General features: G+C 31.4%; 2 protein-coding genes across 3 annotated transcripts; one reads left to right on the top strand and one right to left on the bottom strand.

The window, feature by feature from the left end:
- Window positions 1-5,156: 5,156 nt before the first annotated feature.
- Window positions 5,157-12,541, bottom strand: LOC113400904 (beta-secretase 1-like). 2 transcript variants are annotated; one of them, XM_026640586.2, is made up of 10 exons: window positions 12,421-12,541; window positions 12,180-12,343; window positions 11,920-12,039; window positions 11,324-11,476; window positions 10,388-10,562; window positions 9,293-9,564; window positions 8,377-8,451; window positions 7,870-7,977; window positions 6,870-7,004; window positions 5,157-6,133 (listed from the first exon to the last, which is right to left on the bottom strand). In XM_026640586.2, exons 2-10 carry the CDS (start codon window positions 12,312-12,314, stop codon window positions 5,822-5,824), a joined length of 1,485 nt encoding a protein of 494 aa, XP_026496371.1. In that variant the 5' UTR covers window positions 12,315-12,343; window positions 12,421-12,541; the 3' UTR covers window positions 5,157-5,821. The 2 variants fall into 2 exon arrangements, with proteins under 2 accessions (XP_026496371.1, XP_026496370.1); XM_026640585.2 differs by having other exon boundaries at window positions 5,158-6,133; window positions 12,180-12,528.
- Window positions 12,542-12,982: 441 nt separating this feature from the next.
- Window positions 12,983-14,269, top strand: Rfc38 (Replication factor C 38kD subunit). Its single transcript, XM_026640589.2, has one exon. The coding sequence runs from the start codon at window positions 13,067-13,069 to the stop codon at window positions 14,132-14,134; it is 1,068 nt and encodes a 355-aa protein (XP_026496374.1). The 5' UTR covers window positions 12,983-13,066; the 3' UTR covers window positions 14,135-14,269.
- Window positions 14,270-14,622: the final 353 nt, after the last annotated feature.

Here is a 14,622-nt window from a genome sequence, read left to right as displayed (position 1 = left end):
GCAAACGGTGTTAAATGGAAAACTAGACTGGAAAATCACTAAGATTGAATTGAAGCATAGTTCTTGATCAATTGATTTCCTTATATTTTATTTACTGATACGTATTTTTATAGAGAGCAATATACTTGCCATTTTATATACTTTTACAGATAGTTTTACGTTGTTTCAAAGATACGTCGAAAACAGGGGTCCTGTAAATATATATATATATATAGTCCTGTAGTTTTACAAAGCGAATTTATATTACTTAACGTTCATATAATATAGCTATACATTTTAAAATGTCTCAATATAAATTTATATTTGTTTATTATATATAATTATAATAATATTTGTTATACTATAAAATTTATATTTTAGAATGAAAACATGTCAGAGGTACAAATACAATAAACATAAAAATTAAAAACTGAGGCACAATACCCAGGCCCATCTTAATCTAGGTACAGAGGGATGTAGGGCGTGCAAAGTACCCGGGCACCACGCTTTAGGGCTTCGCTTCCCTCTTCTCCGATGATGTCGAGTCTTGGTAGGTCACTTGGTGGTAGGGCTTTGTGCAAGCCCGTCTGGGTAGGTACCACCCACTCATCAGATATTCTATCCCCAAACAGCAGTACTCAGTATTGTTGTGTTCCGGTTTGAAGGGTGAGTGAGCCAGTGTAACTACAGGGACAAGGGACGTAACATCTTAGTTCCCAAGGTTGGTGACGCATTGGTGATGTAAGGAATGGTTAATATTTCTTACAACGCCATTGTCTATGGGCGGTGGTGACCACTTACCATCAGGTAGCCCATTGGCTCGTCCGCCTACCGATATCATAAAAAAATAATTGCTTTACAGAAGGTCTCTTAAAAATATTTTTCGAATGAGGGACTTGCACCCGGGAGCTTGTTTTGCTTAAGACGGGGACGACCACACGTTTGTGCGTAAAATGTCCAAGAAATAGAGGACAACATAAAATCATATCATTAATTTTCAAATGCCTTTATATCCCCGAATAAATAATAGCAATGCTTACTTACAAAATATATTGTGTATTTAAGTAGTTAAGACTTTTATAAGTACAGTAAATAACTTTCATCGATTCGGAAATCAGTACTGAGCAGACTCAACGAGAATGTCAAATATTAAATAAACTTTTTAAAATGAAATTTATCGTTATAATAAACAATGAATACAAATTTTAAATTCAACGTAGACAATATTCTTAACTCTAGGAGGGAAAAAAAACTAATATCAATTTAATTATTTATTGCAAATATAAGATTTTATCTAATATTCAATAAGATTTATCTTATAAACCCTTTTGCCTAATTGGTCACTTTACTCACGATACAAGTTTTAAATTCCTTATTTCAAAACGTTCAAATTGCTTTTATACAAAGTATCATTTAACAACTAATTGATGTATTCTGACCAATTACGTACCCGTTGGTTTATCAACCTTAGCCCTTCGAAAACACTTGAAGAGGAAATATCCCAAAGAGCTCTGTCGAGCCATGAGCTGAACAAAGCACCGTGCCCCACGGTTATTTTATAGAGACACTATCTCGCAATTTTCTCGTACTGACGCCATCACAGATATTACCACCCAGCGTTAACTTTAAAGATTGTTTGAAGGTGATGGACCGTACTATATAATCAACTTAATCACTTGTCAAAACAAGTAATGTAATATTGTCCTCGGGTTTGAACTCAGGACCTCGGGATTAGTTTTATACTAAAGTTTCTAGACCTACGGGGCAGTCAGAAACCACAATTAATTAATTGTTAAACGAGACGATTCTAATACGTAGCCAACAGGCTTACTTACTTTTTTTATGTGACTAAAATATTAACAAATATTTTAGTCGCATAAAAAACTTACAATAAATCACACTCAATAAAAAAGCAATTTCTGTTTGATTTTTTCCTCAACATATTTAATTTTATGGCATGCTTAAATTATAAACAAAAGAAAAAACAGGTTTAACATCATATTCAATGACGATTTACTTATTTTTTTAAATAATTTAATGCTTAGTGTCAACAATATGACGGAAACGACCGATTATTATTAATCTGTGGCATACACAATCAACATAAAAAACCGATCAAATAAAATACGTATAAAAATATACAAATGAACGCAATCACAGCTTGCCTTTACATCACTTTTAAAACAAGCTTTTCAGTTTTCGATGAATATAATTCATAATCTTATTTGAAATTACAAGTGACAATAAAGAATTTAATAACTCCTATCTACTTACTAATCTAAAGGCGGCACTACACTGGGCCCAACGTGTTCGCGGAGCGATACGCTTTGTGTAACCAAATAAATCATATCATTGCATATAATAATAACATGTAATCCGCAAATGTTTGTCGAAATATTTGGTCATTTACAAAACAATGACGGCAAATGAGGTACAACGTTACTGAGACAACCAAGCTTGGATGGTTGGCGCAAATATTGGCCTTAAATTCGACTCTTGGAGTGTAACTGAAAATCAACAAGTGGACGGAAACACGTATGTTGCCTGCGTTATTTGCCTTATTTGTGCAAATGTAATCAAATACGCTCTACACATTGTCGTATTCGGACGCAAACACGCTACGCCATATCCATGCCGCCGTACAGTCACACGATAAACATATTAAATTGTCTTTAAATAAAACGAACAAGGAAAGCACTCCCACACTAATTACATTTTCGAAGATTCGATTGTTTGGATCGTCATACGTGTCGTTTACAATAAAAGTCCGACCGACGATAGAATACATTTTCTTATTTATATCAATATATAATAACGTTATTAAAGGGAAAGAAAAAGAAGAAGACTTTTTACGGGTACCTAAGATCCGGGTAATTTGCGTACGCGGAACACCTCGTCAAAGTTTCATCACAATCGGCTCAGCAAAGTAAAAAACAAGTAAAATATGTTTGAGATTATAACATTAGTAAAAGTTAGTAGGACACAGTTATGCGCGATACTGAATTTATTGTAATTCTTCGTCGTTTTTAAGTTACGGCATCTCTCAGCGGTCGGACATCATCGATTGAACCCATAAGTCTAGCGACATACTTCGGAGGTTGTACGAATTATACTAGATGAAAACCTCAGAGGAAACGTTCTCATGTTTCATTGTACTCTCGTACAATCGAAAAATAGCTTTGTACGATTTGTCTGTTGTCTTTGTAGGACTTCCTGCCAAATGTTAATTGAAGATATATTGATTTATTTGTGATAGAAACTCTGAGAGCAATCGTTACGTTATCTCGCAAATGATCTCAATCACAAATTCAACGCGTCCAGTTGCTTATTTCACGGTACATTTCCACTGGAATGTTTGCAACTTTCCATAAAGTCACCAACAATTACTCAATATTGTATATTTTGCCTCTCTCTGGTTTCGTATGTGGCTTTTGTCAAACAACTTGTACTTTGTTTAAATTCAGTATCATTTGAAAGTGCGACAGCGATAATGTTTACGACAATTACGTACTATAACGACCGTGTTTTTACATTTGTGTCATATGAAAGACAATTATTGTAATATGACTGAATGCCATTATATCGCCGAAATCGTTGAATATGCCAATTGTGCTAAGTCATATACCGACTTACAAGTAAATGAGATTCACGAAGTAACATTATTTAAAAAAAAAAATTAGTAATATCAACGAAAACGCGTACATAGTCTACTCTTAGTAAGTAACTAACTCACCTAACTCTATTCCATTCTTATATATATGGTGTTGTAAAAAGTGCCTGAAGATAGAAAAATATTAAGTGTGTCAGATAAAAGTGTTGTTTTAAAAAGTTATTCTTTTTAGACAGAAAAATATATTATACAAATTCGAAGATCCGAAATACTAGCTCCGCTAATTCAATTACGCTATGACTATATTTGGCCTAATTTGTTTTTTTTTTATCAATTAATTTATAATAAAGAGACGAAAGCTTTAACGTTACTGGAGATTTCACGCAGGTTTTATTCTGTAAATATTCTTAGGTCACATCACACTCCATTTAGATTTTATAAAACTAATTGAAAAATAATTGATTTGAAATTAAAAAATATTAAAGAAGTTATTTCTTCTTTCATATTTTGTATAGAATCGACTAAAATTGCTTGCCTTAAACATGTATTTATATTAAATCATGAGCAAAGCAATATTAACCTAAAATATTATTCAGTCAGACAACATTCACTATTTTAAAAGAACTTTTACAAATGACATACAAAATTTTAAAAATAGAAATATTTAGCTGTCACTTCAAATTTTCACAAATTCATGTTTACAGAATATTTTTAAATATAAATTAAATACTTTTGTTACAAGCATAATACTTTTGACATTTCCAGATCAAACATAGCAACTAACAATTGTAAAATCACATTACTCTAAGAATGGCTGTATAAAGGGCTATCCAGAGCCATTGAATAATTAAAAAAAAAAAATCACATCACTATTTTTCATTATCTAACTAACATTAATTACACTAAAAATTCTCAATTTTATTCATCACAATAATGTGCATAAATTTCAAATTCTAATTTCTATTTTTTATTCGCCAACTTTTTATAAAATTTGTGCGACGATAAGAACACGTTTATTTCGAAAAGTCTGTGCCTATTAAGTACAATAATACTATAGTATTATCAATTGCACTACGATAAAATTAAACTTGTTATGAAAAAAACATCAAAATCATAAGCCCAAAAATACATTAACAATAATATCATAATTATTTCACATGTTTACATGTACATGTTTCTTATTTTTAGTCAACAATGCATGATTTACATTGCATTTTGGCATAATACAATCAAAAGCTTATCACAAATCTTAAAGTAAATTAAAAAAAAAATACATAAAGTATATTAAATGGTTTGACATTTCTAAAAAAAAAAGTACACATATTAATCAGAAGGTTTTGAAATTCAATAAAAAAAACTATAAATTTTGACTAAAAATATCACTAATTATTAAATAAACAAACAATAATGAAATTATGTCATTACAAAACTTCTGATAATACGTATTTATAGAATACTTTTGTTAATTATCTTTTTTTTTTTACACACAATAATGTATTATTACAATAATAATTTGCCAAATATAAATTTTTATTGGCCATTTAGATTGTTTAGGTCAAATGATAAAAATATCATATCACCGAGTAGACAGTTTGGTGCTTTACTGTATATAAATTATGTGTAGGTAATCATGAACAAATTTCATTAAAATCTAAAAGATCTTATAATTAAAGAGATTTTCGTACACTTTCATCTTCCTTTAATTTTAAGTCGATTGCCACTTATTTTAATAATAAATATCCTTAAGAAATATAGGCACCATTATTATTTAAGGACGATGGAGATCAATGTTGATTTTATGACACATTTACTTTTTTTTTTACATAGGCAAAGGGGATTATCTCGTAAGCGTAAATTAAATGCCAAAAATAAATTAAATTAAAAATGAATATCCTTATAAATAAATATTTGAATACTGAATGCCTACTTCGATTCATGATGCACTTTTACAGCGACTTCAGTCCAAGCCGAAACACAATCCCCTTTCGCTCCATTTTATCACTTTTTTTTTTAATACTGCAATATAAATGCAGCAAAGTATTACAATATACATTCAGAAATCATTAGGCGTGTCTCTTTTATGAATAATTGCATTAAAAAATGTTTTATATAGAGATTTTTATAAGCTTAAAAATATTCTTTGTGGATTCTGTTTTTTTAAAGTATAACGTTTTAAATGCAATTATTATTATTAAAATCAAGCATATTTTACATAAACGATACTTAACATAATTACGAGGCTTCTTGTTCAACGAGCGCCGCTTGAGACAATGAAATCTGTTGAGACCTCGGCAGCGGTCTCACGAGGAACATTTTTATACATGGTGCTAATAAATATATTAAAACCGCTGCTGCTATAATTGATATGGCACATAGAGTCCACTGAGCTGCCTTTATAGATACCGCTACATCGGGGACAGGTTTTGTGAGTTCGCATAGAAGAGTCAGGGACATGGAATAGTTATGGGGTCCCGTTATACGCGCTTTAGGTCCACAGTTGGATGGTTGCCAGCCGATCCACCCGGCTGATCTATTGAATAGTACCTTGAAATTGAAAAAGAAGAGCTATATTGTGTAATTTATTAAATTATTGGAATTCATAATTAACAAATATTAAACAAAACTCAAATATTTTCATTCAACATAAAAGTATATGCTTTCTTATTGATTCCAAAGTTCTGAAAGTAACACCTCAGATTTGAGAAGCACCGGCGAAAGAAACTCACCGAGATACACATAAATAAATATTGGACAAGATCACATACATTACTCTGATCCCAATGTAAGTAGCTAAAGCACTTGTGTTGTGGAAAATCAGAAGTAACGACGGTACCACAAATACCGAAGACAACATAGAAAACTAATGAACTTTTTCTACATCGCCAGGCCAGGAATCGAACCCGGGGCCTCGGAGTGGCGGACCCATGAAAACCGGTGTACACACTACTCGACCACGGAGGTCGTATATATGTTTTTACTAATATTCGTGTTTAAAATGATTAATTCTTTATTTTTGAAATGGTCTGAAGGTGATCTTTAATACACAAACATTTTTTAACGGTTTTTTTGAGCCTTACAATGGAAAAGTTTGAACGTTTTCTGGGGCTGTTGTAAAGCGTATATATTGCCCCCACAAAATAATTACTATTCCTACGCAGTCGGGTAACAGAAGTAACAAGTTTATGTTTGTTCCTTTTTATTAAAAGCGTGAATTACACTATTTTATATATCGAATAGATCTATAGATTTGACGTTATTATAAATGACAAATTTGTCTTACCTGTAAACCTTCCATGGCTGTATAACCTAGTACAGTTTCTTTTCCACCAGCTTCGAGTCCTAATTTGTAGCAGAATTCCGAAACGGTGCCCCCTTCCCCGCTGTTATTACGAGCTGTAACGACTCGCATGAAATTCTAAAAAAAAAATATATATATATAATGTTTGTATGAATAGACATATAAATTAGATCAATTTATATAGTATGGAGAAATATGACAGACACAATATTTTTTTATAAATTGGTTTCATCTTTGCAGTGACGTCAAATAATTGATATAAGAAATTGGTGTATAGTTTCGCTTCTGCAATTATAATTTAACTAGCGACCCGCCCGGCTTCGCACGGGTGCAATGCTGATACTAAATATACTACAGTATGTCTTGTATATACAACGCTCACAGTTTTTCAGTCATTGCATAATACAAACCGTTATGTCCCTGAGTTTTAAAGCTGTAATATCTTCGAAAATATTCATTTCTAAGCATTACATGCTGTCAAGGTCATGCTGTAAATGCACAATGTATTTAAGGTACATATATATTTAATGCTGTATTGCTTAAAATCGCTTCGAAACTAAGCCATTATTTCTCGTAACATGTAAAGGATAAAAAGTGGTTATCGTGTCTTATCCCTAAGACATAGATATATACCAAGGCGGACTTTTTTTATCAAAATCCGTTGTGTAATTTTAAAGATCAAATGGTAAGCGACTTTGTTTTATACTATGCAATGATTTAAGTAGCAAGATGATCTCGACCAATAAGTATGATCTATTGAAATAACAGAAGACCTGAATATATAGACAATTTGTTTAACATTAAACGGACATGTTATAACTGGTCGAGATCTACATATAAATCTTTGATATATTATATTGTCGATTCATAAATAATGCAAAATTTCAAATTTGTAGCTGTTATTGTTTCTGAGGTTTCGTGATTAATCAGTTACTCGAATTTCGCTTAGATATATAAAGATACCGGAAATATATATACAAACTTGTGGTGGAATTTCCAGTGTGAAATACTGATTATCCGCGTCCGTACTCAGAAGGTCAATCGCTATTGACGGCAGTGACCATTCCTGAGGTTCGGGCCAACAGGCAGCCTAAAAAAAAAATGATTAGGTTAGATCTCTTCATATACAGGCTGTTTCAAACACCAAAGATAAAATTGCATAATCTGAAAGGCTGGTTCATAATGACTTATATTTATAATAATAACCACATATGTTGATTTTTTGATTATTAAGTGGCCTTACTCGGTTCATTTTACCCGCCATAATCAGTTAACCAAAACCAGCAGACCAAGATAAATGTAATCGATTAAAATCGAAGCGATTTATATCGTCTTCCTTTCGTAAATCGTTGATCATAGGTTTTGAAAAAAAAAAAAAAAATTTAAATGTATAATTTGTATTGTTCACAGAAATGTCGTTAGATTTTGAGTAATCAATTGTATAATATACTGAGGCTACAAAATTGAACTAAAATAATGAATATTTTACCTCTCCATGATACCAAAATTCATCTAGAATAAGCATATTCGAAGTCTGAGCTGCACTGCGGAGTTCGTTCACCACCTTAACAAATAAAAAAAAAATTGAATCATTCTATGACACGTATTATGAAAAGGTAAGAGAAATTTGATTCGAAAAATAATTTATCCGATATGTATTAATCTATCTACAAAATAAGTCTGGCAAATTGTAGTCAGACAAAACAATAAAAATATTTAGTTTTTTACAATAATTCGTGATTTTTGAAATATTTGGTACATATTATGGTATGTATAATGTTTGGTAATGGTAGATATTCTACAGCCAAACAGCAGTACTCAGTTTTGTTGTGTTCCGGTTTGTAGGGTGAGTGAGCCAGTGTAACTACAGGGACAAGGGACATAACAACTTAGTTCCAAAGGTTGGTGGCGCATTGGTGATGTAAGGAATGGTTAATATTTCTTACGGCGCCATTGTCTATGGCCGGTGGTGACCATTTACCATCACGTGGCCTATTTGCTATTCCTCCTAGCGATATCATAAAAAAAATGTTGGCATTTCATACGATTAATGAGTTATCCTCGAGATTTTTTCCTTAACTGAAAATCACGATTTCAGTTATAATTACAAAAAAAATCAAATGATAGATGTCTCTGAGATATGCCATATATGCCATGGTCGAGCTCTTCTTTATTGTTCGTAAAAATTACAAATATCAAAATATAATGTATTTCTTATATTTGATATAATAAAAATTATTCCTAATTGGTTAAAATCACTTTTTTTTTAAAAGTTCGGACCATAGACTAACTATTTAAAATCTTGACCATCTTGACATCAATTCAAGGACTGAACAATTGAATACTGTAATTAGAATTCGCTATTGGCGTTTAGATAGACAAAGTTATAACATTGAAATATTTACCTCCCTGAAGACCATGTCTGGTAACCTTATATTAGTGGTACCACTGTCAACAATACTCTTTTCTTCATTAAGTTTTATACATGTTTCTCTATAATGATTATCAGCACTGTCATTTATGGTTCGGTTGCTCTCAAAAGATTTTAACGATGTATTTGTAGACTCGTTCAGAGGGGTCGATATTCTGACAGCTAGAACACCGATTTCGTACCATCTTTTCCGTAGAATAGGGGTGCGATATATAACTCCACTTTTCGAAGATGTCATACTGTCATCTGAAATTGAAAATATTCATCATCACGATTCAGCCGAATGTTGTAGAGGGCGATCGTCCTTTAAGGTATAACAAAGTACCCTATGTTCTCTTCTTGGGGTTGAAGTTAGCTTTATACCAATTTTTTTCAAACTCATTTCAGTAGTTTAATTGTGAAAGCGTAACAGACAGACGGACTAAGTTATTTTCGCATTTTGTAATATTAGTAATGATAATACTAACTCAGAATCATATGGAGTCACGAGGGCAATTTATAAAGTATAGGTCAAAAAATGTCCTGTCGAGACAGGTTCAATGTTGACCTATTTTCTTTAGGTTCTTATAGAGCTTTATAAGAAAGTCATACAGAATGCACGAATGCCAAAGCAATGGACAAACAACTAATTCAGCACAAAAAAAGAGGATGTAACAAGTCCTAGCATACTATCTATTGTCGCATGTTCATAGGCATTTTATTAAAAGTAATCATTAATCCAATCATTCGTAAGCTAGACAAAAGCCATAATAATATCTATATACACATTGTAAAGCAGTGGATGGATAAGTGCTACAAGTTCAAGCATCATCATTCTTGCCTTTGTGGATTGTACTGTATAAAAGCTTCTGACAGTGTAGAACATAGTTCTGTTTCACACTCTTCGTCGAGGCAAAATCGACTCTCGAAATATTGTAGTAATCTAACAATTGGTGATGATGCTCTGATCAACCAAGTGCCGATCAAGCTCGGAGTGTGACGCTTAATTTTTCCAAAACTGTTTAGTGTGGGCTTCAATGGCATACATACATGAAATTCATAAAGTTATATGAGTATTTATTATACTCACCAAACATCTCAAATTTCCCATAGTGTGTGGCATTCGTTAAGCTCTGAACACCGCATAGCTTGAGTTGGAAAGACATTGGCTTGTTCAAATTTTTTTCAACTGAGTCCAACCATGATCCGACTACAACATTCTCACCCCACGCACCTACAGGTAAATAAGCCAAGCCAAGAAGTCCCTGAAACAGTTACTATTCATTTAAATAATTATTATCATTAAAACCAACTTCTGATATTGATAGACAAAACAATAAAATAAAAAAAAATTACTAGCAGCTGTATCCACGACTTCGTCTGCGTTTAAATTTAACAAAAATGTTACTATTGTAGCCTAAGTTAAATCAGCTATCTGAGACAAAAATTGTATAGAAATGTTATTTTGGTATATGTACCTTGTATACATACATATGCATTTAGTAAAAAGCACTTACTTTAATATTACAAACAGACATTTCAATTTTATTATATGTTTATATAGATTAATAGACAAGCTTAAGAACATTTTCCCAAGTGAATTGTCCTAAGGGATAATGAGTTGTAAATAAGACAAAAGTTAGTTATTATTTTGTAATAATCAGTAAAACCACATTATGTGGATTAATAGGCAATCGGAAAATTCAAAATCATGAAAATAAATGCAGACTCACCATTAATATGTTACAAAATTTATGTTGTATAACAAAATTACACATAATTCAATTAGAGCGCATTACAGAGCAATTGTAGACTGAATATGAATTTATAGTGTATATTATGTAGCATTCTTAGTGGAAATTTGTTTAAGATAATATGTTATTTAGTCTTTTCATGATATTGTTTGTCTAATGAATCTATTTCTGTATTAGTACAAATAGTCTGATATATTTCCTTATCTATCTTTTTGTCAATTTTATAGTCTGTTGCATTAACTTTTTTTTTGTATTTGACAAGAATACTATACCTGCCATCCTGAACCGTTCATGAAAAACTTATGACTCTTTGTTATGAGAGCAATATCACACCTCACTTCTGGTACTGATTTCAGAGATGAAAACTTTACAAGATCTGATGCTAAGTGGCCAACCCATGTCCCTTGAGAGTACTTTGCTTGCACCTATGAATATATACAATTCAAATAAGAATTATTAAAATAGCACCAGCATCTTAGCTACAATGCCACAGGATAATCTTTTAGACAGTCTATATTTATAATAATTTTAAAATTATTACTATTATTATATTTATTGTAATTTTATATATATATTATAATTATTATTTTTGTTTAGTTTTTTATTTTATCTGTTTCCATTACAACACAAACAACAAATTAATTAAAAGTTGTAATAAATAACATAATTATTAATTATATCATTAAAAATTTTAAGATTATCCCCTGTTTTTGTGAATAAATTATTAGTATATTTTATAACAACAGATGTTATTAATCAAATATGCGATAGAAGCACCAGCTTGAACCCTTACAAATGCAATAGATATCATATGTCAGGTTAAGACAGTTTAATTTAAAAATACCTATTAAGGAATATTAAGACATACCTCTTTACCACTGTTGTTTAAGGTTGTAGAGTTTTCAGAACGGAAATATTTATTACTGTCTTTTCTAGCATAAGAAGCAATAGCCAGTGTAGTACTGCCTGTGTCCACTAACACACTTAACTGAAAAAAAATAAAAATGTATTTAATTGAAATTGTATTTTTGATGACGAGTATCTTAATTTATTGAGTAAACATAACAGATGACATAGGTTACTAAAAATATATTTGTTACATACTGATGTTGTTTTGAGCACATTTACCTTTTGTTCAGGATGTCCAACGTTAATTTCCAAAGCATAAGCTTGGCCAGCGTCCCCATAAAGATTAAATTCTTCGCAATAAGATTTATTCAAAATAATGAGGAGAAAAAAGTAACACAAACTTGTTATAAACATTATTGCTCTCAGATCATACTGTCACGAAACTGTAATTATAAAATTTATTCATAAGATTGGCATATTCACAATAGCTAGGTACTTTATATTGAAGACCTAGTACTACTTTTTGTCTAAAGATTTTGAGTGGCTTCTATTGACTGCGTAGACTCAGCAAACTCGAGTTTCGAGTGCTAGGTACTCCATGTAGGTACCTACTTTACTTAGTACTACATTTGACAGTTGATGTCAACTGTTTTTTAATTTATTTCTCACCTTTGAAATATTAAGCGTATTGCAACATACAGCCTAATGTCAACTTTTTATGCTATCTGTTAATTTGAACCCTTGTAAACTACTATCAAAATGTTCCTTCAGCCGTTTCAAATGATGACTATGGTGAAAATGGCACCAATTACATAATTATTTCTGCTCACGTCTAGCTAACAATAACCTAGTTGAAGCGTTGAATTCTATTTACGAATACAATAAAATACTGATTATAAAAATTAAAGTTATATTGTTATAGTTTATATAATATCTTGAAATAAGTGATATTATTTATTATGCATTAATTATTAAATTCATTTCTTTCACTTGAATTATTCTCGGCTGGTTATAATTTTGACAGCGACAAACAGTCAACAATAGATACAATTGGCGCCTTTTTTAACTTCTTTCATCTTAGAGTTATTATGTCAAATTCGACAAAAAGTTGAAAGTTGTTTATGTAGTTTGACTAATAGAAAATTAAATTCAAATAGATTACCAAAATGAGTCTTTGGGTAGATAAACACCGACCTAGAGATTTAATGAAGTTAGATTATCACAAAGATCAAGCTCTAAGATTAAAAAATCTTGTTCAACAAAGTGATTTTCCCCATTTACTTGTTTACGGTCCCTCTGGAGCCGGTAAAAAAACTAGAATTATGTGTTTGTTAAGAGAACTGTACGGATCTGGAGCAGAACGTTTACGCCAAGAAACTATGCACTTTACAACGCCTTCAAATAAGAAAATTGAAATTATGACTGTAAGTAGTAATTATCACATTGAGGTTAATCCAACTGATGTTGGTATACATGATCGTGTTGTTATTATGGATTTAGTAAAGAATGTAGCGCAAACACATCAAATTGATTCTTCTGGGCAACGTGAGTTTAAAGTTGTAATATTGAATGAAGTTGATGATTTAACGAAAGATGCTCAACATGCATTGCGACGTACAATGGAGAAATATGTAACTACTTGCCGACTTATTCTTATAGCCAATTCAATTTCGAGGGTAATTCCAGCCATCAGGTCTCGTTGTTTAACAATTAGGGTACCCGCACCGACAGAAACTGAAATTGCAAGTGTTTTACATGCAGTTTGTAAAAAGGAGGGATTAAGTTTACCTAGCGAGTTGGCAATGCGTATTGCAAAGTGTGCTGATAGAAATTTGCGACGGGCATTATTGATGTGCGAATCATGTAAAGTCCAACAATACCCATTTACACCAGATCAAAAAGTACCAGAACCGGATTGGCAGATATACATACGAGACACTGCATCGTTGGCATTATCTGAGCAATCACCCAAAAAACTTGGTGAAGTAAGACAGAAACTATACGAGCTGATAATTCATGGGATCCCACCTGATATAATTTTTGCTGGTTTGTTGAAAGAGCTCGTACGTAATTGTGACATGGCCATGAAATGTCAAGTTGCAAATCATGCAGCTCAATTTGAGCATAGAATGAGGCTCGGTAATAAGCCTATATTTCACCTGGAAGCTTTTGTTGCCAAATTTATGGCCATCTATAAGAAATTTGTTGAAGAATCCCTTGGTGATGCATTTTAATTATTATTAATAATCTATGGATGATTGAAATAAAAATCTTTATCATCGTCTAAACTCCCAAAGTGAGCCAAAGCTTTCAGTTCTCCACAATCTGTATCCAATCAGGTCCGATTTCATTACCATTTTCATGTTTAATAAAAATATTATTTATAAAAATGTTGTTCATTATTAAATAATGAAAAATCCTATTTTATATTTATAATGGAAATGTGAATAAATATTACATGAATAAGCAAAAATTAGTTTTAGTAAAATTATATATTCTAATCTGATTAAGAATTCAACCTTTATTTTAAGCCTTATATCTTATGGTGGTCGAGATAAAGCATATAAAAATTAAAAAACAAAACAAGAAATTCTTTTTTCAATTAGGTTATAGTGTCATAGTACATGAACATGACAAATGTTACATTATAGGTCAACCACAAAGGCCTGTCCATGTGAAATTATATATTTTTTTAATTAAATAAAATTTTGAAACATAATCT

Source organism: Vanessa tameamea, chromosome 11 (assembly GCF_037043105.1).
Source record: "Vanessa tameamea isolate UH-Manoa-2023 chromosome 11, ilVanTame1 primary haplotype, whole genome shotgun sequence".
NCBI classification, from domain to species: Eukaryota; Metazoa; Arthropoda; class Insecta; order Lepidoptera; family Nymphalidae; genus Vanessa; species Vanessa tameamea.
Note: the sequence above shows the minus strand (reverse complement) of the source record. Positions and strands in the feature narration are given on the sequence as shown.